The following is a 23,459-nucleotide window of genomic DNA, read 5'->3' on the forward strand; positions in this document are numbered from 1 at the left end:
AAAATAAGTGTGAAGCTCAGCATTTAGAATTTTTTTAAATGGGAGAGGCATGGCCTGTCAGTGGTTCATGTTAAGAAGATCTCAGGAGTTTATTCCATACACATTCAGTAAGAACCAACCAAGTGTGCAGTGGAAGGGAGGGATGCTAAATTAGCTTAGGCCTCAGTAGTAGAAGCATGGGACTAGAACCAAGTTGATGGTGTCCCACAGACTCGGTCCTGTCAGTCCACACTTCAAGGATGGAGTTCAGTTCCATGCTGGGATTTAAGAGGATGCAGTGTATGTGGATACACTGTTTCTGGAAACTCGAAAGGGATGGTTGGAGGAAATGGAAATACGTAGACAGAAAGGGAGAAGATTTGGCAGGATTAGGTCACACTTTGGCCCTGTCGCCAAGAGGACTGTTGCTCCCAAGGGCAGAACTAGAGGGTGAAGGAGGGGGCCCTTCCAGCTCACTCTGAGGACAAGGAAGAGCTCTCCTGGCTACAAGAGCTGCTGTGGAAGCGTGAGTTCATCAACACAAGAAGAAACTAAGAAGAACACATAACAGGGTTCCTCACAAGGAGAGAGGTTATTTTGGCTGATACTAATTTCCTTCCAACGCTAAGATTTTATGATTCTAGGGTTTACCTTACTGTCCACAAATGCAAGTGAATATATATACATATACATATAAGAATATGTGTTGTTAAACAACTTGTTACTTCACAAGATTGAATTTGCTTCATTCTCTTTTAAAAAAAATTAACATAAAATGAATGAAGCAAAATGAATTTATTGAATGCCTACTTTGAGCCAGGCACCATCACATACATTTTTACATAATTTCACTTAAACCCAGTTTATGTGGTACAATTTATGGTTTCAGTCATTTTTTTTTAATGTCATTCATTGAAATTCAATGTTCATATTACCTTCTCCTTAAAGTTTTTTATTTATTAATTCATAGAACTGGAGGTGATCTTGAGGTCACCTAATCCAAAACCCATATTTCAGAAGAGTAAATAAAGGCTTAAAAAGGCTAAGTGGCTTGCCTCAGGTCAGTGGCAGAGCTAGGGTTAGACCCAAATCTCATCACTCAAAGTAATATGTTTCTCTTTCACCATACTGCCACTTCTGTTTAATGGCAATGTACTAGTTTTTTTTTTTTAATAGAAGCTTTATTAGATTTTAAAAATTACAATAAGAGTAATTTATAAAAGGCAGAGCATTTAGAAGTGAATAAAGTGAAAAATGAGAGTCTCTTCTTTATTTATTCCTGCCTAATCTATATCATAGTGGTATACATACTTTTACATTTTAAATAAGAATATGCCCTGTCAGTTTTGAGTCAGACAGTTGGCTTGACCAAAACAATTTATTAAAGATGCTCGGGCTTCCCTGGTGGCGCAGTGGTTGAGAGTCCGCCTGCCGATGCAGGGGACACGGGTTCTTGCCCTGGTCCGGGAAGATCCCACATGCCGCGGAGCGGCTAGATCCGTGAGCCATGGCCGCTAAGCCTGCGCGTCCAGAGCCTGTGCTCCACAACGGGAGAGGCCACAACAGTGAGAGGCCCGCGTACCACAAAAAAAAAAAAAAAAAAAAAAAAAAGATGCTACCTTCCCCCAGTGAATCAGAGAAATGAGAAAATGTTTGCCAGGCAGGTATGTTCTAATCTTGTACCTGCCTATGTGCCTTTAAGGTAGTAAGTGAGTGTTTTCCTCATTTGTGGGAAAGGGAGGTGAGGAGTTGTTCCAAGTCACAGAGGGAAGGGGGTTTTCAAGGCCAGAAAGAGGGCTCTTCACTCTGTGAAGCGTTCCTGGCTCTGGGAACTTTTCTTCTCCTTTGGGCCAAACTTCTCTCCTTCAAAAGTGAGCTCAGATCATTGTATATCAGTGCAGTCAAAACATGTCACATTTGATTTGTTTCTCCTTGAAATATTGCTATTCTGTACCCCACAGTTGCTTTTAATTGAGCATTACAAGTATATATAGATACTGGGCTTGTCTTCGGAGCCTGCATAATTACGAATGAGAAAATGCACTTCACATCCTCATTAGTTGGTCATTTCAAGTATTTTCCAGCAAACTAGAATGTTTTCTGGTAATGGTGTCACTTAGTATAATAACAGACTCCAAACACAAGAGACACTGCCCAGATAAAACCAGGCACCAGCAAGTGGCATTTAAATATGTTAACAAGATAGCCTAAGAAACAACATGGTTGACACGGGTTAAACCTACAAAGTAAACATCATGAAGATTCTGCAAAGAGGGTGCTTTCATGAAGCTACTCAGAAGACCCTCTCAAATTGCCACCAATTCACTAGATGATTTCAGGCAAGTTCTGCCCCGCTGTAGGCCTCTGTTTTCTCATCTGAAGGCCGAGGAGATTGGACTAAATGCACTGCCATGATCCCTTCCAGCCTTCTCCTTCCCTGACCCTCTGATTCCCCTGTGGGTACAGGTCTGCATTTCCCAAAGTGTGGTGCCCAGACTGCATGTATCAGAAGGGAGTCAGGGTGTTTGCTTAAAATGCAGATTCTCGGGACCACACACAGGCCTACTGACTCAGAATTGGGGGATGGGGGAAGGCAGGCAGGAATCTGTATTCTAAAGAGGACCCTGGATGATTCTTTGGCACACTAAGCCTTGAGAACGATCGATATGATTTAATAAGAACAATTCAATTTTACCTCGTGTCTCCTATTTCCCAGCTTTCTTGGGGTTGAGAAGGAATGAGCAATAGAGATAAGTTTAACAGAAAGTAATTGATTCATTTAACAATTCTTCCAGAGCAGTGGACACGTTATTGAACAAGATGCAGCTCCTGCCCTCATGGAGTTTATAGGCAAGTGAAGGAGACAGAAAGTAAACAAATATTTAACTGCAGTGATGCCATTGACAGGAAGAGAGGAGGGTTTTTTGGTTTTGGTTTGGTTTTTTAGAGAGGGGAGGCAATTAGATCAGAAAAGAAGAAATTTGGGATAAAATATATTCATTGCCACTTTTTAAAGTGTCACATTTTAAAGTGTAAGAACCTAAGAATATGTATACATAGTTTGGCTCATAGAATGATAACATCTAAAATATAAAGAAATATAAGGACCCAGGGAAAAGTAACATTCTAAGTGGAAACAAAGTGTTCTTAGGACATTTTACATATTTAGCCTGGACTGACACTGAGGTAGAGTAAATAGGAGATTCCACTCTGCTATGAAAACATCACATTCCTAACTTTTAGGGCTGGTGTTTACCAAGGGTCTCATGTAATTCCCAAATAACTTATTTTAGGCCTAGGTTGTGGCTGAAATCTGACCTGTATAGCCATGGTATTGCCATTTGAAATGTGTCAACTCAATTTAGTTTAAATAGTATTCATTGTTTTTTGCAGCTCTAGATTCTCAATCTAAGTGCTTCGGAGAAATCTGCATTAGACATTAGCTATCAGTAAATGCAATACTGTGTCTTTGACTAGTGGTAAAACCTGATTATTGATTATCCATATAGGCTGGAATAAAAAGCACAAATAGGAAAAAAAGATTCATTTTTAAAGTCTTTCTCTATTTGGCCTATGTCTGATTAGAATGGTCAATAAACAAGTATTTCTAGATTTTTCTTTGGTGAACCCCAAAGCTGCTTATCCCAGAGACAGAGGGATGTAGGGGAGCACACAAGCAGAGATGGGGGTCTGGTCCTTCCAACTCCACATACAGTATTCCTTAGCGAGGTGTTTATAAACTGCTAATCCAGGCAGAGAAAGACTCTACAACGTTTTGTTCCATTTCTTTAAATCTTATGTTCAGTAGAGGGGATACTTGGTTTGTCTTTTCCCCCCAGCAGTTGATGCTGACCCTCCAGTCACCCCCAAGTTACTGGTGGCTCAGGCTGAATCCCGTTTGGCTCCAGAATTCTGAAATGTGAACCAGAATCACTGCAGGTGAAGCTCAGAGGGTCTGGCTGGAGTCTGGCACACAGGGCCTGCTGGCTTTCCTCCCTGCTGGACTCTATCAGAGAAAACCACATACACAGGCAGCAACTGCATTTCCCCGTGTGCAGGATGCATGAAATGTGAGCCCAGCAGGGGTGGAGGCCTGCAGAGGACCCTGGGGGAAAGCTAAGTGCTCTGGAGGATTCTGAGCAAATATTGGAAGCAGGGAGATTATTGAGTTGTGAGCCATGGTTTCAGGGACTTCAGTGCAGGAGAGAGCTGTTAGGTCCCATTCCTTGACATTCTTTAGTCTTTTTTTCTCCATTTAACACACTATTTTAAAACAATAATGCTGAATCAGTATCAAATTCTAGGCAATACCGTCATACCTGGTGTGATTAGCAACATTTAGAATCATCAAATGCAAGAGCCATCACATGGAACATTCACCAGGATAGATGATGGTCTGGGCCATAAAACACACCTTAACACATTTAAAAGAATAGAAATCATACAGTGTCTGCCGTCAATCCCACAACGGAATTAAACTAGAAATCAGTAACAGAAAGATAGCTGAATTCAAGAGCCAGAAGGAATCAGCTAGTCTAGTCACTTCCAACTTCAGAGGCAGAAACAAACCCAGAGAAGTTAAGTGCCTTGTCTAGGGCTGCACAGCAAGTCAGTGCCAGAGTCTGGAGGAGGTCCCCATGACCTACTGCCTGATCCAACATTCTTTCCTCACTCTGAATTACCTGGGAGTTTCACATGTAGTGCTATCAACTTTCTAAAGGTGGTGCTGCCCTGAATTTCATCCTGCCCCTGGAGAGCATATGGAATTAGATTCATAGAAGAAGAGAAAGTTTAAAAATAAAATCTTTTTTTTTTCCACTCTCCTCCAGTTAATAGTATGTGTGCTGGAAGGAAGTGGTGGGGAGTGTCTATGACACCAGTATCATGCTGTCATCCTTGAATATCTGTGGGAAGGATGACTGCTTCCTTCTCCTGGACTTTGCTTCCATGGTCCATTACAACGCAGAACATCCAGGGCTTCACAGAATCCAGGCCCTGGGTGGATTATTGGGAACAGAGGAGCCAGGGCTTTGAACTGGACCTGATATTATGGGATCCTAGAAAAAGTCAGGGCTGAAAATTAGAAACCTTCCGGTTCAACCCCTTCCCCATTTTATAAATATGGAAGCTGAGGGACAGTGATAACTTCAAGTATCAAAACTGTTATCAGTATCATCACTGTCGTCATGTGTTAAACACGTTCTATGCGTCAGGTCCTCTGCATGTATTATCACATTTAATCATCACAACAAAATGTTAAGGAAGATATTATCCCCATTTTACAGAGGAGAAAACTGAGGCTCAGAAAGGTGAAGTAATTTACCCCAGATAACTATAGCAGCAGAGCTACATTATTTCACAAATTAGGAGCCTAGACAAATCTAGGATCAAAGTAGCTTGGCTCCTTGTCTGATGTTTCTTTTGTTATTTCATGATGCCTCTTGGGAAAACACAAAGGAAAAAAAAAAAAGACCAGTTAAGACAAGTGCCTCATTTCCTCACACCTGTGTAGTTCTGCAGTGAGCACTTGGCTGCTTATTGGCTGTTTGTCCTCCAGCCAGGTTAGAGTATTGTTGCAAACCTAGGCACTCCCCTGACTGTTCTTTCATGGAACAATATTCAACAACTGTTTATTGAGCATCAATTATGTGCCAGTCACTGTGTTGACAAAATATGGGACCAAATGTATACATACATGGAGAACTCCAATTAAAGCAAAGCAAAATACTTTTTTTTTTTTTTTTTTTGCGGTACGCGGGCCTCTCACTGTTGTGGCCTCTCCCGTTGCGGAGCACAGGCTCCAGACGTGCAGGTTCAGTGGCCATGGCTCACGGGCCCAGCCGCTCCACGGCACGTGGGATCCTCCCGGAACGGGGCTCGAACCCGTGTCCCCTGCATCGGCAGGCGGACTCCCAACCACTGTGCCACCAGGGAAGCCCAGCAAAATACTTTTTAAAACTATCCTACAGGCCACCAGCTAGTAACATCAGACCTATTAACAGCTAGGAAGTGTATGACTGGAAATCACAGAGCCATGTTTAAGTCTTGGCTGTACCACTGTTGGTTATGTAACTTGGGAAAGTGTATTAACCTTTCCAAGCTTCTTTGAGCCTCAGTTTCCTCATCTGTAAAATAAGGATTAAAATCCATGCCTTTTGAGGATCAACTGAGAGACAAAAGCACACTCAGCAGCGTTCATGTGAAGGCAATGACGTGCATATTTACATGAATGTTTTTGCACATCTCCTAAGTCTCTGTGTTGTTCATTGTCCCTTGATTATTATCTCGCTGTATCAATCTTCCTTCCTGACACAGGAAAGATTTTCCTCCAGTGAGTCAAGCAAAACCCAGACTCTACCAGCATATCCAAAAGCCATGTCGAGACTTTATCCCTGTTTGTACCTTTCTTCTCCCGGGGCCCTCTAGATCAATGATGTCCAATAGGGTGTTCTGCTGTGATGGAAATGTTCTAAACACATGTGACTACTGAGCACTTGAAATATGGCTAGTGTGACTGAAGAACTGGATTTTAAATTGTATTTAATTTTCATTAATTTTAGTAGCCGCGAGCCCTGAGTCTGATGGCACACAGCTGCCTGGGCCCTGCCAAGGATACACTCCTCCCCGACCCCTTCCTTGTTTGTTTTATCTCTCAGAAATCCATCTGCAGCAAGCATCCATCTTCTCGTATTGGTTAATTCCGTGATTCTCAAACTTCACTGTGCATGAGAATTCACCTGGAGATCTTGATAAAACAGTTTCTTGGGCCTACCCTCAGAGTTTCTGATTCTGTAGGTCTGGGGCAGAGCTGGAGATTTTCATTTCTAACACATTCCCAGGTGTTGCTGATGCTGCTGGGCCAGGGGCCACAGTTTGAGAACCAGGGGTTAATTAAGCATCTTGTTTGGAGACAGCTGTGCCTTAGGGAATCTGTGGCTCCTGGAGGCTGGTGCAGACACAACTCCCTGGGGCAACGGTTCTCAACACAGCAGCCCTTTGGAATCACCTGGGGAGCTTTTAAAATTCCTGATGACCAGTCCCGATCCCAGACCAGTTAAATTAGAATCTCTGTGGATATGACCCAGACATGAGTGTTTTTTTTTAAAGCTCCCCAGATGATTGCAGTCAGGATTGAAAACCACTGCACTAATGGGACTTAAGCAAATTTCATTGCCTATTAAGTGGTAACAGAATCCACTCTATTTATGTCACAGGGCTATTGTGAGAATCTGATGAGACTGTGAATGCAAAAAGGTTTTATAAACTGTGGCACCTAAAAGTAAGGATTTAGGTATTGAAAATCTGGGAAGAGCCAAGCTGCAAATGATGCTGTTATCCCTGTTGGATTGAGATAACGCCGCTATCTGTGGTTTGCATTCTAGTACTGTCCCACTGACCAGGCCGCTGCAGGCACAGATGCCGAGCATGTACAACAGTTCTACAACCTTCTAACAGCCTCCATTGATGTATCTAGAAGCTGGGCAGAAAAGATTCCTGGATTTACTGATCTCCCCAAAGAAGATCAGACATTACTTATAGAATCAGCCTTTTTGGAGCTGTTTGTTCTCAGACTTTCCATCAGGTAATTACTTTTATTTTATCTTCCTCAGTCCACTCCTTCCTTTGAAGAAGTTTGAAACCTGCTGTGTTTGTAACTAAGTCAGCAGTGAAAAGTTTGCTCAAGATGGACATATGAAATATGACCAGGCATTAAAAAACTGAGCAGTGGGTGGAGCCCTGGGCTGGCAGCCAGGACTCCTGGGTTCTAGTCTCAGTTTTAATACAGACTTGCTCTAAGACCCTGAGCAGGTCACTTGCCTCATTTAGTTTCCTTCTTTGTAATTTAGTTTCCTTCTTTGTAAATGAGAATGTTGGATTTGGTGTTCTCTAAAGCCCCTTGTAGCTCACATTCTGTGATTCCAGGAAGATTCTCATGGTGCATAAGGTATTTCCTGGGAGCAAGTATTTGTTTTGAACATTGCATTTACCTCCCACGTTTCTATTTAACAAGTTGCTGTTCTCATACACCAGACAGGGCGCTGAAGAGTTCCCACAGCTTCTCAACCCCCAGTGTTTACTCCAAGAGAATAGCTTCTGGATCAAAAGATTTGGTTCAACTTATGACACTCAGTGACACCAAACACAAAGAGGAACTGATTTTTCTAAAAGCCAGAACCTGGGATCTAAGCTTCTCTCTTAAAGTCCACATTAGCATTTTAAATTTCATCTTCCTTGCTTCCTTTTAGTTATATATTTATAGGAGATGGTACCAACATTTTACCAATTTTATAGGAAAAATCATCACCTTTCCCCTCTATGTCTTCCCTACCACCCCCTCCCCAGTTTCATACCATACTACCAGAAACTCTCACTTAAAGTGCAAATTCCCATGCCTCATTTCCAGCTATTTTGGTTTGGATCTACCTTGAAGGAAGTCCAGAAATCTGCATTTTTAAGTCATGCTCCAGCGATTCTGATGCCGGTGTTCTGAGGTCTGGGTTTTTTTTTTTTTTTTACATTTATTTATTCAGTTTTTTTGTTGTTGTTTTGTTTTTTTGTTTTTTTTACATCTTTATTGAAGTATAATTCCTTCACAATGGTGTGTTAGTTTCTGCTTTATAACAAAGTGAATCAGTTATACATATACATCTGTTCCCATATCTCTTCCCTCTTGCGTCTCCCTCCCTCCCACCCTCTCTATCCCACCCCTCTGGGCGGTCACAAAGCACCAAGCTGATCTCCCTGTGCTATGTGGCTGCTTCCCACTAGCTATCTATTTTACGTTTGGTAGTGTATATATGTCCATGCCTCTCTCTCGCTTTGTCACAGCTTATGAGGTCTGGGTTTTAAACCCTGAGGTTGAATCATTCGGTCCCGTGCGTCCCTCTGGGGAGGGATCTGTGGGAGAGACTGAGGTGGAGTTGCTACTAGGCTGCCAGTAGTCAGCATAGTTACAATCCTCTGTGTGCAGGAGCCACGCTGAGCCAGCAATGTGACTTCCATCTATTAGGCAGGCAGCAAAGGATTAAGTAGGTGATGAGCTCCATGAGAGCAAGCACCATAGAGACCCTATTTACCAGGTATTCTCCAGTGTCTGGCTAAGGAACGACACAGGCTCTGTGCTCAGGAAATACTTCCTGAGTGAATGAATGAATAAAGCTGTTCATCTGAGAAGCACAATTAAAGAGACATTAGCTTGTAAATGCAGAAGGCCAAGAGAGAGAAATATGTGGCAAGAAATTTGAAAATTAAAGGAATTTAAGATTAAGGTAAGGACCACCTAGAATTCAGAATGAAGTTACACCTAACACTCATTGGCCTCTTGTATACCAGGCATTGTGCATGGGCTTTCAAATCCTTTATTTCATTCAATTCCCACAACATTCTTTAGAGGTAGCAATTATAATTCCTGTTTTATAGATAAGGAAAAGGAAACTCAGAAAGATTAAAGGAGTGCCCAAGGCCCCACAGCGAAGTGGTGCTAACTAGAAGTTCCAGGGCACCTTTCATTAGAAAAGAATGGGATGACTATGGACATAATATAAACTATCTGGGTGGGTTGAGAAATAACCCTCTACAGCCCCACTGTTTAAAGCAGAGAATGTAATACAAAATAAGGACTCTTTGTATTTTAGACCACTATTCAGTTTGTCGTTGACTTCTGGCGCTTGCAGGAACTTGGTGTTTTTAGAGTCTGCACAATGGAATTGTAGTGTCTAGCCTCGGGCCTTATCAGTTTTTGACATTTAAGGAAATGAAAGAGAAGTCGAAGGAGCGAAGTGCGAAGGAGCACTGAAGGGAACAGTCTCGTGTTCACTGCAGAGAGAGACTGGGCACTGGGCTTCACTCCCACCATCCATGAGTCCCAAGATGAGCCAGCAACTGCTTGTAGCAATAAGAGAGCAGACGCCCTACCCCGAACATCCCCAGGGCGGAGGCTCACCAGGGAAGTCAGCAGGCAACTGGCGGTGGTTGTGTATCCCAGGAGCACAGTCTTGTTCATGGAGGGTGGCTGGGCAGGTTTCACAGCACCACGCTGGGTTTTGGACGCTGCCCCAAGGCTGTGTGGGTGCCTGTGTGTTATGATGTTATCCCACTGGACAGACTGAACAGACCTATTTAATGTGTCTCTGTCCCTCACCCACCACGACTTTCTCTCATAGGTCAAACACTGCTGAAGATAAGTTTGTGTTCTGCAATGGACTTGTCCTGCATCGACTTCAGTGCCTTCGTGGATTTGGGGAGTGGCTCGACTCCATTAAAGACTTTTCCTTAAGTTTGCAGAGCCTGAACCTTGATATCCAAGCCTTAGCCTGCCTGTCAGCACTGAGCATGATCACAGGTAAGCACCACCCTGCCGTGACTTGAAGGGACTGTGTCCCCCTCTCTCTTCTTTCCTGGCTTATGGTAGGTTCTGGCTTTGGCTGTCACACACACAAGAAATTAGGAAGCTGACTGCCACTTTGCTGAAATCTGCTGTTTACCCTAGTTTAAAACAAGAGACAGGGACTTCCCTGGTGGCACAGTGGTTAAGAATCCACCTGCTAATGCAGGGAACACGGGTTCGAGCCCTGGTCCGGGAAGATCCCACATGCCGTGGAGCAACTAAGCCCATGCACCACAACTACTGAGCCTGCGCTCTAGAGCCCGCAAGCCACAGCTACCAAAGCCCATGCGCCTAGAGCCTGTACTCCGCAACAAGAGAAAGCCCGTGCACAACAATGAAGACCCAATGCAGCCAAAAATTAATTAATTAATTAATTAATTTTAAAAAAGAGAGACATACACCTGTAACTTATTGTCATGAACTTCCAGGAAAGAGGATTCCCAGTCTATTTGGTTATTGTCAACAAACCCAATATATGAAAATCTAAGTTTCCACAGGACCTCTGTGGACAGTTGGATTCGCTGCTTCAGGGTTATCTTTACAGGGGGTTTTGAAGGAAGATTACCTTAACCAGCCTGCTCCTGTGGGGCAGAGGGGCGAGTCTTCTCCTTTCCCCAGTCCTTGGCTAGTAACCCAAAGTAAAACCAAAGAACTGCACGCACATAAAACGCACCTTTATTTATTTACAGCTTTATTTAGCAACTTTGATTGGCAGAGGACTGAGGAAAATGGATATTCATATAAAGCAAAAATGGTTTGACTGAACGATTTTGAAGGGTTAAAAGCAGAAGCCTGAAATATATTCAACTTCTTTGTTATGCCGTTCTCTCCCTACGTGTCTCTCCCTCTCTATCCTTTGGGAGATAAAGGATTCCAAGGCAGAATGAGAGAGAAAGAGAAAGGCACAGTGGGTAAGAGAGGGGATACCATCTCCCTGTGGCTGCTGGAGGCCTCAGGCCCCAGCTCCCCTTTGCGCCTTTACACTTTCAGAGTTTCCTGTTCGATCTCATCCTTCTTGATCAAACAGGGGCCTGGTGAGACAGTGACAGTAGATGGAGGCTCCAGAAGAGGCTAGCCAGACCAGGGGTGCACTTCCCATCCTTTTCGTCAGACCCAAGTACAGGCTAGGCCGTTGGACTGAGGATTAAATTTCAGATTCTTGATACACTCTTGGCCATGGAAAACATGTTTTTCAGGCAGGTGATGAGTTTCACAGAGGACCAGATGCATCCTGTGGCACAGATGGGTCCTTTCTGATGCATTATCTATATGCACCTTTTTGGGACATCTGTTAGCTAAAGTGAGATGTGTCTGAGTACCTTAAGAGGCTAAGCTGGTTCATCATTTAATGGTTTACATGAAGGTCAAGAAGAGTAAAAGCATGTTCCATGGGAGGAATAGGACACTAGCATGTTCCCTTAGTATTCCAAGTGGAACCTGACTCCTCCTGGTCTTTGATCCTAGATGAGAAACTCCCTTCTTTTGTGAGGGTTCCAGAGACTTCCAAGGGAGCCATTAACAAAACAAAAAGAAACTCAGTCTCCAAGAGTATGGATTTGATTAAGGGGGCTTTCAAATGGCAACGTAAGGGAGCACCTGAAGGAAATAAACCCATTTAAGGCACAGACATATTACTCCAGCAGTACTGAAATGAAATTGGCTCAAAGGCTACCTTTCAACTAAAGCTCTTCAGTTCAATTTTAAAACCATTCACCTCTTCCTAGGACAGTTAAACCTTCAAAACTAGAAAATATGAAATTTAGTTAATTTAGAAAAACAGACACAAAAACTAGAGCCAGCCTTTGCTTTCCGTAAATAAAGCCAGCACATTGCCATGTCTCTATGGAAATGGGTTTTGAGTCTAGTATATAAACAAATGTCCCCTGATCTAGGTACTCTGCTGCAAGTCAGTGGGTTTTCAGAGATGATAACACACATCCCTAGAAGAGATAGAATATGCAAAAGAATCCATGTGATACAAGGTGCTGAGTGCTATGGTGGGGATGTGAGCGTGGGTACAAAGTGCTGAGAGACCCATGGTAGGGGGTGGTGTTCTCAAAAGAGGTAACATAAAAGAGTCTAAAAAAGAGTGGATATATGTATATGTATAACCGATTTGCTTTGCTGTACACCTGAAACTAACACAACATTGTAAATCAACTATACTCCAATACAACTTTTTAAAAAAGAAGTAAATATGTCCAAACCAGGGGAAAAAGAAAGAGGTAATGTGAGCTGGTCTTTGATAAAAGCGTAGGATGTCTCCAGGCTAAAATGGAAGGAGTGAGAATTCTAGGCATAAATTAAAATGTGCTAAAGCCATTGGAAATATGGCTGTCATACGTTTCAGGAAGGAAATGTGTAAAAAAATAGAGTGATGGGAAATGAGACTGGTGTGATAGGTTAGGGTGGGGCATGGCATGAAGAAGCTTTCACACATAGGTGAGAAGATTGGGGGTTATCTTGAGAGCAGTGGGGGATCCACAGAGGTGAGCATCATGGCCAGGCTTGCATTTTAGAGAGGTCTACCCTGAAAGCTGGTTTTGAGCACAGATTTTAGCAGGAAAGAGACTAAGAGGGAAAAGTCCAGGCCAGGTGTGAGAGTTGTGGTTTAAGAGGAGGGCCCGAGGCCTACATCTTTTTTTGTTTTACCCTTTAAGTAGAAATTAATAGACAACAATGAGGTCACAGCATGCGGGTGCCAGGCAATCCCAACCTGGAGAGGTCGGCAGTTCAGTGCACAGAATACAAACTAGGAATTAGGAGAAGGTGATGCTAGTCTTGTCTCTGCCTCCAGTTTACTGTGTGTCCGGCAGTTATAGCTGCTCATCCACTGCCTATTTATGTAGAGGCATGCTCAGGGAGGAAGCAGTTTGGCATGGCAGAAATTGCAAGGATTTTGGAGACCACCATCCCCAGGTTAGAATCTGGGATGGTGTATTTAATAAGTACGTACTATTGAGAAATGCATTTCTCTGAACTTCAGTTTCCCCATCTGTAAAATGGGGAAAATAATATCTATTGCCTCAGGTGGCAGTAAGGATTACAGAAAATTAGGTTTGTGATGTAGCCAAACTGGATTCAGAATAAGCACTCTTATCCACTTATGTTCCATCCTCTGGAGGGATGGTAACAGGGACTCCCTCAAATGAGGCACATGCCTGCCCCTTCTGCAAACCCTAGGTGGTCCAAAATCAAACTCAGTGTCATGAGGAATCGGGTGGTGACCTTAGAAGCAGTGTGTTTGGTGAATATCTCTTTGGATGCTTGAGAGAGGCTCAAAGAAGGACAGTGATATTAAAGGAATTCAGCTGCAGTTACTGGGCACTTACAATGGGCCCAGTCCTTGAGGGGGTGTATCCAGATCCTGTGCTCAGTCCTGCAGCCTGTGCAGAGCTGGGTGTTACAGGTGCTGTGGTTATAACACACAAGAAAAAGAAACCCTCTTCTCTCATTTCTGGATCTCGCAGAACTCTCTTTGTGATTTGCTGGTTCGGAGGGGGTTTGAAATGTGTGAAAGCATCAGGAAATGGCAGAAAAGGCAATGCCTGAGCAACAGCAGTGCACATTGTTGTGGATAATAATTTTCATTTGAATATGGGCTACCCGGAAACCTTGACTTCTAAATAAGCTCCATTGATCATAAAGGGTGCTTGTCGAATATCAGTTGGGCTATTGGCAGCAGAAAATTCATCCGAAAATCGTCTGCTCCAAACCACACAGAACTCATGAAAAGGAAATGGGGTCTTAGACGTTTAACCAGTCTTGCTTTCCAGGAAAGGTATTGAGAATCTGGACAATATTGGTAGTTTGTACAAACATGACTTTGTTTCCTAATTCTTTTTTTTCCCTCTTCCTCCACCTCTCTCTATGTGCCCTGGTGAAAAACTAGGTGGCGAGGTGGGGCAGGAAATGGTTTCTTTCAGATCACTCTCCTTTCGCACAGTGAAAGGGAATTCCCCACAGTTGTGATTGTCAAATGTTTTTAGGTCCCCAGTTCATCTACCCTAACCATTCCCTTTTCCAGTGACATATTCCTGACATAGGAGTACTGGAAATGCTTTGCTTCTGATGGAATATCAATGAGGTGGTATCCAGTTGCAGTTAATTATGTGTAACAAATAAGAAGGCCCCCAAATAGAAAGTTAGTGTGGAATTACCATTTTACAAGTATCCATTCACTAAGTAAATACTGAAGACCTACTATATGTGGGGCATGGTGACAGTCCCTAGGGATGCAAAGGTGAGTCATGTGTGAATTCTGCTGTCAGAAAGTGTATGGTCTACTAGGAAGTCATATATGATGATGATGTAGTGAACTCAGTGTGTGGTGGTGAGTGCTCAGGTCCTTAAAAGTGCAGGGGAAGTTCAGACTACTGCTAGCATTTTGCAGGTGAAGAAAAGTGGAGGTGCTGGTCATGAATAGCTTCCCAAGGAGGTGGTATCAAGAAATGAGACCATTTAGAGGAAAGACGTTCCAGACGCAGGAAACAGCATAGCAAGGGCATGGCAATGGAACACTTCAACACATTTTGGGGAAAAGCAAGTATGGTGGAGTTGCATTATGTATCTTTTAAATCCTATATATAATCTCAGTAGAAAGAACAGAAAAATTAAAAGAGTACAAGTTATTACATTTGATGATTCTATGTCTTTGAATGAGCGTGAGAGAGAAGACATGAATCCACTGTGGGCCATGGTCTCTCTGCTTCTGGTGGTGAGAGCTGAGAGCATGTCCTGCACTTTGGGGAAATGTAAAGAATTTTCAGGAAAAAATATTGATTCTATGTAATATTTATCTTATGGCCTAGGATTACTACCTAACCTCAGAGTAAAATGCATTTCCCATATAGTAAAAAGGGAAATAAGATTGGAAAGGCAGTTTTGGACCAGATGGTGGAGGGAACTTGAGTGCCCAAATGCCATTTTGCAAAACACTACACTAAAAGAATGTTCCCCGTGGCTTTCTTTCCCTACTCATGTCTTCCGTCAGGTAGAAAATGCTCTTTTCTTTCTGTAGTCTTTTTCTTTGTCTTATTGGAACATGAATTCTGAGACTGAGGAGGAGGCAGAAAGCAATGAAACAGTGACATGGCATAACCGGGCAGGTGGCTGATCCTGCCACACCCTCTACCACCTGTCTTCCCAGAGCTCCACTGTTCTCTCTAAATGGTTACCTGGTTACTCTGTTTTTATATCACATATAGCCATCGGCTACATTACAAGGAAAACTAAGTGTAAAACTTGGCAGGGCCATACTGTTGTTGTTTTTTTAAGGTAGTGGAGAAAGGTTATCATGAGATTTGGAGATTGGAGAGCTGAGTTCAAGTCTTCACCCTGCTTAATTCCTAGCTCTGCAAGTTTGGGCAAGTTCCTTACCCTCTCTGAATCTCAGTTTTCTCATTTTTCACAGGGATAATAATGTCTACTTGTAGGTTTCTTGTAAAGATTGAATGAGCTAATGTATACTTTGCAGAAAAAAATATTAGACAAATCTTTATTATTATTATCCTAAATGGTAGGAGTTTTACTTCCAGGAAGAGCTAGCTGTTCTAAGAATCCATAAAAATGTTGATGCATCCCTACAATTGTTTATGCACATTACATTAAGCGATTTCTTTGTGTCTTCCTTTTCCAGCTAGACCCAGGGTTTCTTAAGGGCAGGGAGAGTCTTATTCATCTTTAAAATTACTTTAGCATTGAAAGGTGTCTGGCACAAAGCAAATATTGGTTGAATGGATGGGTTAGTTGTGAATAGCAGAAAGTTTCCCAAATTAGGAAAAGCTGAATTATTTATTTTTAGCCCACCACTTTGTTAGTAGAAAATAATTAGAATTCCTGAGAACTACCTTATTTCAATTCAGATTGACTCAGTAATATTTATTGAGCATCTTCTATGTGCCAGACATAAAATCCCTTACCCTCCAAGAGTTTGTGGTCTCGCTGGGGAGACAGACACCTGCTCTAATAGATCAAAGACAGACAGACAGACTGAAAAGCGCTATTACAGCCTGAGCACAGGTTGCTGACCGACTTGTGGTTTCCTGATCCGCGTGGGCTCAGTGTCTCTGGGACTGCCCGTCGGTAAAGGATGTTATTATGACATGAGAAGTAGCAGTGAGATGACTTCCCAGAGAAAGAAGTAGAGCTCTGAGCAGGAAGTCCTGTTTGTTAGTTGGTGTTTGAGTTACACACACATCTCTCCCCCAGTTGCTCTCCTCTCCTTCTCCTTTGGCTGGACCTGTATTATTGCTCTTGCTGGGTTGGCCTGTGTGGAGACCTGCTCAAAATCAAAAGTTGCTTTTCCTTATTGAGGCTCCTGATGGTATCATCACCCCTTTCCTCATCCCCTGATCCTTGCCGTGAGGAAGAAGATTTGGCATTTCTTGTGTGGGTCTAAGAGGCAGACCTGGAAACTGTAGGAAGGCAAAATTTAGCTCAACATAAGAAAAACTTTCTAAAAGACAGAACTATTTGAAATTGGAATAAGCAGCCATGGACAGTGAGTTCCTGCCTTGGGGAGTGAGGTTTACAGAACAGAGACTAAATGAATGCTAGTTGTAGACTGGGTCAAACATCTTATGGGGACTGGGGTTGACTATAACAGACCTTCTCCAGCTTTCACGTGCATGCAAATCACTGGACATCTTGTTAAATTGAGGATTCTGATTAGGTAGGTCTCTGCAAGGCCTGAGATTCTAACAAGCTCCCAGGTGATGTTGATGCCGCTGATCTAGGGACCACACTTGGGTAGCAAGGGACAAGGGAACCTACTGGTAATTAGCATTCCATGAAATTAACAATAACTACCATTTTAAAATACTCAGTGCGAGGCACTGTGCCAAGGCCTCTGCCTGTGTTATCTGTTTAATGTTCTTTAGTAAATAGATTTGGAAGGACCTGAGATGGGTTACAGCAGAGATGGGAAGCAGAGAGACCAGTCAAAAGCTATTAAAACAATATAGATAACAGATATTGAAAACCTGGTCCAGAGGCAGTGAGACTGAGAGAAGATAGGTGCAAGGAACATTGCAGAGATAATAATCAAAGTTCTTGTAGTGGATTAAATATGAGCCAGGGAGAAAAATTGTTAGAGATGATTGTGAGAGTCACGGGGAGGATTGTGGAATCATTAACAGGCCAACTCAGAAGTGGCTGATTTGAAGGAAAGTTGAAGGGAAAGTTGAGCTGGGGACGTGGAGGATACTGCTAATGTTTATTCAGTACTTACTATATGCCAGGCATTGTTCCAAATACTTCACATGTCTTAATTCATTTAATTCTCACAACAACTCAGGAGGCAGGTACCATTATTAGCTCTATTTTATGAATGTGGAAACAGACCCAAAGTCACCCAGATAACAAAGTGATAGAGCAAGACTTTACATCCAGGAAATCTGGTTCCAAAGCTTCTGATGTGGTAGGTTTTAGAGTTTGTTAAGTTCTTTCCTGTTGTTAGCTTCTTAATAACTCCCAACTTGTATATTTATTCTGAGCAACCCACCTGTTTAGTATTCATTTAATATATTTTACAGGTCCCTCCATTAACATATTCACTTAACAGATATTTATTGGGTATCTCCTATGTAGTAGGCTTGGTGCTGGAGATACAATGATGAGCAAGTACAGTCTATGCCCCCATGGAGCTTACATTTAATGGAGGAGGAGGCAATTGTCATAAAAATATCTGATTTCAACCTGATTTCATTCAAAGGGAAAAAATAGAGAAAATGCCGTAGGAGAACATGATCTAGACTGGGAGTATAAAGGGAAGCTTCCCTGAAGAATTATTTGATCTACAATGTAAAGGATGAATAGATGTTAACTAGATGAAGAGGGAAGGACATGAACACAAACCTAAATAGCTTTATTATTTCACTCAATCAGTCCCTCCCCCTCTCTCTCGATCTCTCTCTCCCTGTTTCCTCCCTTCTCCCTCCCTCCCTCCCGTCTCTCCTCCTCCTTCCTGCCTGCCTTCCTCTCTCTCCTAGCAGAGATGTCTATGGCATGGATAGCCAGAATGAACAGGAACCCAGCAGTGTCTTTAGATACTAACACCACGCAGGTTAGGAGTGCGGTCTGTTGTCTGTCTGCTTTGTTCACTGCTCTAACCCCAGTGGCTGTAACATTGCTTGGCACAGAATAGATACTCAAATATTTGTTGAAAGAAGCAATTAGTCAATTAGCTAATTAGGTACAGGGAAAGTAGGAGGGAGTTACAGGGAGGCTGAGTTAATCTCAGGAAGAGGAGAACATTCTAACAGTGTTCAAGGCAACCAGGTACAATAGAAATATCTCTGGACTTGGTGTGAAGGAAATTAGCCACTTGTTAATTTTGACCATGGGCAAATCACTTAACTCTCTGTGCCTTAGCCTTCTTACTCATTAAATAAAAATCATCTTTGTCCTGCCTAATTCACAGGGTTATTGTGAGGGTGCAGTAAAATAATCTAAGTAAAAATGCAATGTGAAGTGCTATTAAATATATTTTTATTATCAGTGTGTAATAGTGAACTGCCAGTCCAGCTGGTGCCAGGTACTGTCTTTGTGGTGTCTCATAGTGGGAATTCTTGTCTTAGGAGAAACTTTGAACTAGATAACTCAAATTCTTTTCCATTCATGTATTCTATAGTTACGACATATAAATCCATTATGTAACCATTTCTATAAGTTGTATTTTAAAGTTTTGAATACATAAAGCTGAGTTAAAATACTGAAGTGTTGGGTAAAAATGTTGTAGATCAAAATGCAAAAAATACTGAGAAGTTTGTTTTATTTAATGGTGGACAAAGATCTTAAGCTGAAATCTGTATATAATTCTCTAGGGAGGGGGAAAATCCGAATGTCTGATTTCCCCTAGAATTTATGAACTCTCTGTATATCAGCTCTGCAGCCATGTTTACCAAGCTGCAAGATGAAAGGGGGTCCCTTAAACTAAAATGTCAGTGATTGGGGTTTTAAGGAATTTCAAATTACTCAGAAGGTCCCAGACACTTAGTGACTCCCAAGAGATTTGAAAATCTTGCTGACTGCTGGCAGTAGTTTGCCTGGAGACTGAATTTTATCTCAGCCCTTCTGAAAGAGTAAAGAAGCCACAAATCCAGTAGCTGTTCAAAACAACAAAGAAGGTGCCCTTGGCTTCTAACAGGAGTGTCTCTGAATTCCTCAAGGAATTCCAGGCCTAGGCTTGATCCAGCTGGCAGGAGGTATCGATCTCCACTTGAATTCACTGAATAAATAATGGTTGCCATAGTTATCGAGCAGTCACAACTGGTTGGAGAGCCGGGAAAACTCCGAGGCACCTTCTGTGAGTCAGGCCATGAGAAAGTCTGGTTACAAGGTTCCATAATCAACCCCCTCCTGAAATCCAGCCCACACATTGCTCAGTTTCTTCATCCTGATAATGAATATGGGATCTTGAATATACTGCAAGGCATGAGGCACAGAAAGGAAGGGAAAGCTTAAATCAATGGATCGGTATTTTATTCTGGGAAAAGCATCTCTCCCTGCATTATGAACCTAATTTGATATATTTCAGTATTTAATAGAATTTGCTATCAGCAAGATGACCGTTTGATCGTGTTACAGCAACTAGAGGGGTTCTCAGAGGGCCAAATCCCAGTTTGTTCTATTTTAACATTGTTTATTATACCAATAGCGTTAACCTGGATATTTTAAAAGAAAGGAAAAGAGTTATCTGACAATCTCATGAATATTTTCACTTTTCTGTTTCCTTTCATCCTTCTCTATATGCAGAAATACTTTTTACATGGATGGAATCACAGCTTAGATACCATTTTATATTCTAATCTTTATTTAATGTGATATTATATATTTTGCCATGTCGCTTCACAGCCTTCATATTTGTCCTTTTTGATGTCTACAGAATCTTCTATTATGAGGACATACCCAGTTTCACTTAACAGTTCCCCTATTCTTCTTCCCTTTATCTTTTTCCATTTTTTAAAATAGGTAATGCTACCCCAAATGTCTTCATGCATATAGTCTTATTCTTCTGTTCAGTGTTTTCTTCAGATAAATTCCCAAGAATGGGATTACTTGGTCAGAGGCTATGAACATTTTATAGCTCTTGAAATTTACTGCCAAATTTGCAGCCAGCTTTTTTGCTTTTGAGGGAAAATAAAACTTTAGGCAGAGCACCACTGCAGTTGAAGTTCACTCTTGAGTGCTTCTTCTGAGACTAAAACAAGGGGACTATGTATTTAGTAAAGATAAACTATAGAGGACAGCTTTGCACCTGGGCTGATTAGTTAATAGCTTCCTGGGGGAAAGCAAAATCCTGCACGGCAAAGCTTGGGAGTCAGGGGACTTTATTGCCTTTGTTTGACCCTGCAGCTGCCAACCATTTGCCATGTGTCAGGTATTGTCTTAGGGCCTGACTGTGCCATGCATGTAGCACTCTACTGTTGGCAGAACACTTTTATGTAGCATCTTCTTAGCTGAACCTCACAATAAACCATGGAGGCGAGCTTTATCATAATCACAATTTTTCTCTCAATTCATTGTGTAATATTTAAGAAACAGAAAAGAATGAAGAAGACTACAACAAAGACTTGTGTATCTACCACCCTTTAATCCCCATTTTCCTAGGAGGATGTTGAGGCTTAGAGCAATTAGGTCACATGATTAGTAAGTAACAGAACCAAAAATGGAACCCAGGTCTGTCTGACTCCAAGTTCAGTCACCTTTTCTCTATATTATGTTGCATTGAGATGAGAGACCTGTAAGTTACAGCCCACTGAGATGCTGCTGGCAATTTTCATGGTTGTACTTTAATATAATTATAAATATATATAAATGTGCATCAGAGCTGGAAGGGACCTTAGAGGTCATTAAATCCAATCTCTTCCTTTGCATAGGGGCTCTAGAGAGGAAGGCACGCCCCGAGTCATACACAACTAGCCAAGCTGGGGAAGAATTCAGATCTCCTGGTTCCTGGACCTCCTTTTATTTAGGGCAAGAGAAAAAAAAAAATTGTCTAGATAGTTGCTTCATTTTTCCGATGATTTTGGGAATTAACTTTTCTAACAAAAATATTCCCAACTAAAAAAAAATTATTGTAGGAAAAATTAAAAACTAGTACTTGATTTCCCATTGGATGGATATCTTCCATCTCTCAAGAATTATTATTTTACATGTAAATACACCAAGAGATGAAAACTTTGACTAAGATAACAGGGGCCAAGCTCTTCTCTCTTTCTCTTCTCTCAGAAAGAGACTGATATCTACATGCTGAGGGAGAGCAAGTTGATTTGTACTGGATGTCATGCTCCTTTCTGTTTGCAAGGAGATGCAACATTGCTCTGGAGCAAGAGGACAGAGTCTGCCTCAGAAGACTGGGTTCAAATCCCAACCTTTAGCAGCTGTGTGACTTTGGGAAAACCATTTAACCTTGTTTACAGAATAAGAGATCATAATATTTAACATGGGGATAATTTATATATTATTTTTATAAAATATAAGATACTGGTGTTCGTGTCTTGCCACATTATAAAATGCTTGCACCACCTCCTCTGGGCCTCCGCTCTTCTCTTTTTTTTATTTTTTTTTATTTTTTGCTTTATAACAAATTTAATCAGTTATACATATACATATGTTCCCATATCCCCTCCCTTTTGCGTCTCCCTCCCACCCTCCCTATCCCACCCCTCCAGGGGGTCACAAAGCACCGAGCTGATCTCCCTGTGCTATGCGGCTGCTTCCCACTAGCTATCTACCTTACGTTTGGTAGTGTATATATGTCCATGCCGCTCTTTCACTTTGTCACAGCTTACCCTTCCCCCTCCCCATATCCTCAAGTCCATTCTCAAGTAGGTCTGTGTCTTTATTCCTGTCTTACCCCTATGTTCTTCATGACATTTTTTTTTCTTAAATTCCATATATATGTGTCAGCATACAGTATTTGTCTTTCTCTTTCTGACTTACTTCACTCTGTATGACAGACTCTAGGTCCATCCACCTCATTACAAATAGCTCAATTTCATTTCTTTTTATGGCTGAGTAATATTCCATTGTATATATGTGCCACATCTTCTTTACCCATTCATCTGATGATGGACACTTAGGTTGTTTCCATCTCCGGGCTATTGTAAATAGGGCTGCAATGAACATTTTGGTACATGTCTCTTTTTGAATTATGGTTTTCTCACGGTATATGCCCAGTAGTGGGATTGCTGGGTCATATGGTAGCTCTATTTGTAGTTTTTTAAGGAACCTCCACACCGTTCTCCATAGTGGCTGTACCAATTCACATTCCCACCAGCAGTGCAAGAGTGTTCCTTTTTTTCCACACCCTCTCCAGCATTTATTGTTTCTAGATTTTTTGATGATGGCCATTCTGACTGGTATGAGATGATATCTCATTGTAGTTTTGATTTGCATTTCTCTAATGAGCAAAGATGTTGAGCATCCTTTCATGTGTTTGTTGGCAGTCTGTATATCTTCTGTGGAGAAATGTCTATTTAGGTCTTCTGCCCATTTTTGGATTGGGTTGTTTGGTTTTTTGTTATTGAGCTGCATGAGCTGCTTATAAATTTTGGAGATTAATCCTTTGTCAGTTGCTTCATTTACAAATATTTTCTCCCATTCTGAGGGTTGTCTTTTGGTCTTGTTTATGATTTCCTTTGCTGTGCAAAAGCTTTTAAGTTTCATTAGGTCCCATGTGTTTATTTTTGTCTTTATTTCCATTTCTCTAGGAGGTGGGTCAAAAAGGATCTTGCTGTGATTTATGTCATAGAGTGTTCTGCCTATGTTTTCCTCTAAGAGTTTGATAGTGTCTGGCCTTACATTTAGGTCTTTAATCCATTTTGAGCTTATTTTTGTGTATGGTGTTAGGGAGTCTCTCTTCTCTTTGACTTTTCCATCTCCACAGCAGAGGAACGTGTATTTTGTACCAGGTGTAGGTCAGGTGTAAGTGTGTGCCAGGTGTAGGTCAATAGGAGTATGGGGCTGGGAGAACAAGGAAAAGAAAATCTGGATTCTCCTCAAACTGGTTAGCATGAAAATACAAGAATGCGCTTTGTATCAGGTCTTGCAGGGCAGCCTTTGCATTAACAAATGGAAATTACAACCG

The 23,459-nt window shown here is 41.8% G+C and overlaps 1 protein-coding gene across 1 annotated transcript in view; it reads left to right on the forward strand.

The window, feature by feature from the left end:
- The window catches only part of NR4A3 (nuclear receptor subfamily 4 group A member 3), a 38,048-nt gene that overhangs the window by 10,481 nt on the left and 4,108 nt on the right, over positions 1 to 23,459 (forward strand). Inside the window, exons 5-6 of the mRNA XM_081236308.1 lie at positions 7,362 to 7,561; positions 10,143 to 10,321. Coding sequence (XP_081092434.1) covers positions 7,362 to 7,561; positions 10,143 to 10,321 — 379 coding nt within the window. The remainder of the gene's footprint in view (positions 1 to 7,361; positions 7,562 to 10,142; positions 10,322 to 23,459) is intronic.

The sequence above is a fragment of the Mesoplodon bidens genome (genome assembly GCF_964165515.1).
Source record: "Mesoplodon bidens genome assembly, chromosome: 6".
NCBI lineage: Eukaryota > Metazoa > Chordata > Mammalia > Artiodactyla > Ziphiidae > Mesoplodon > Mesoplodon bidens.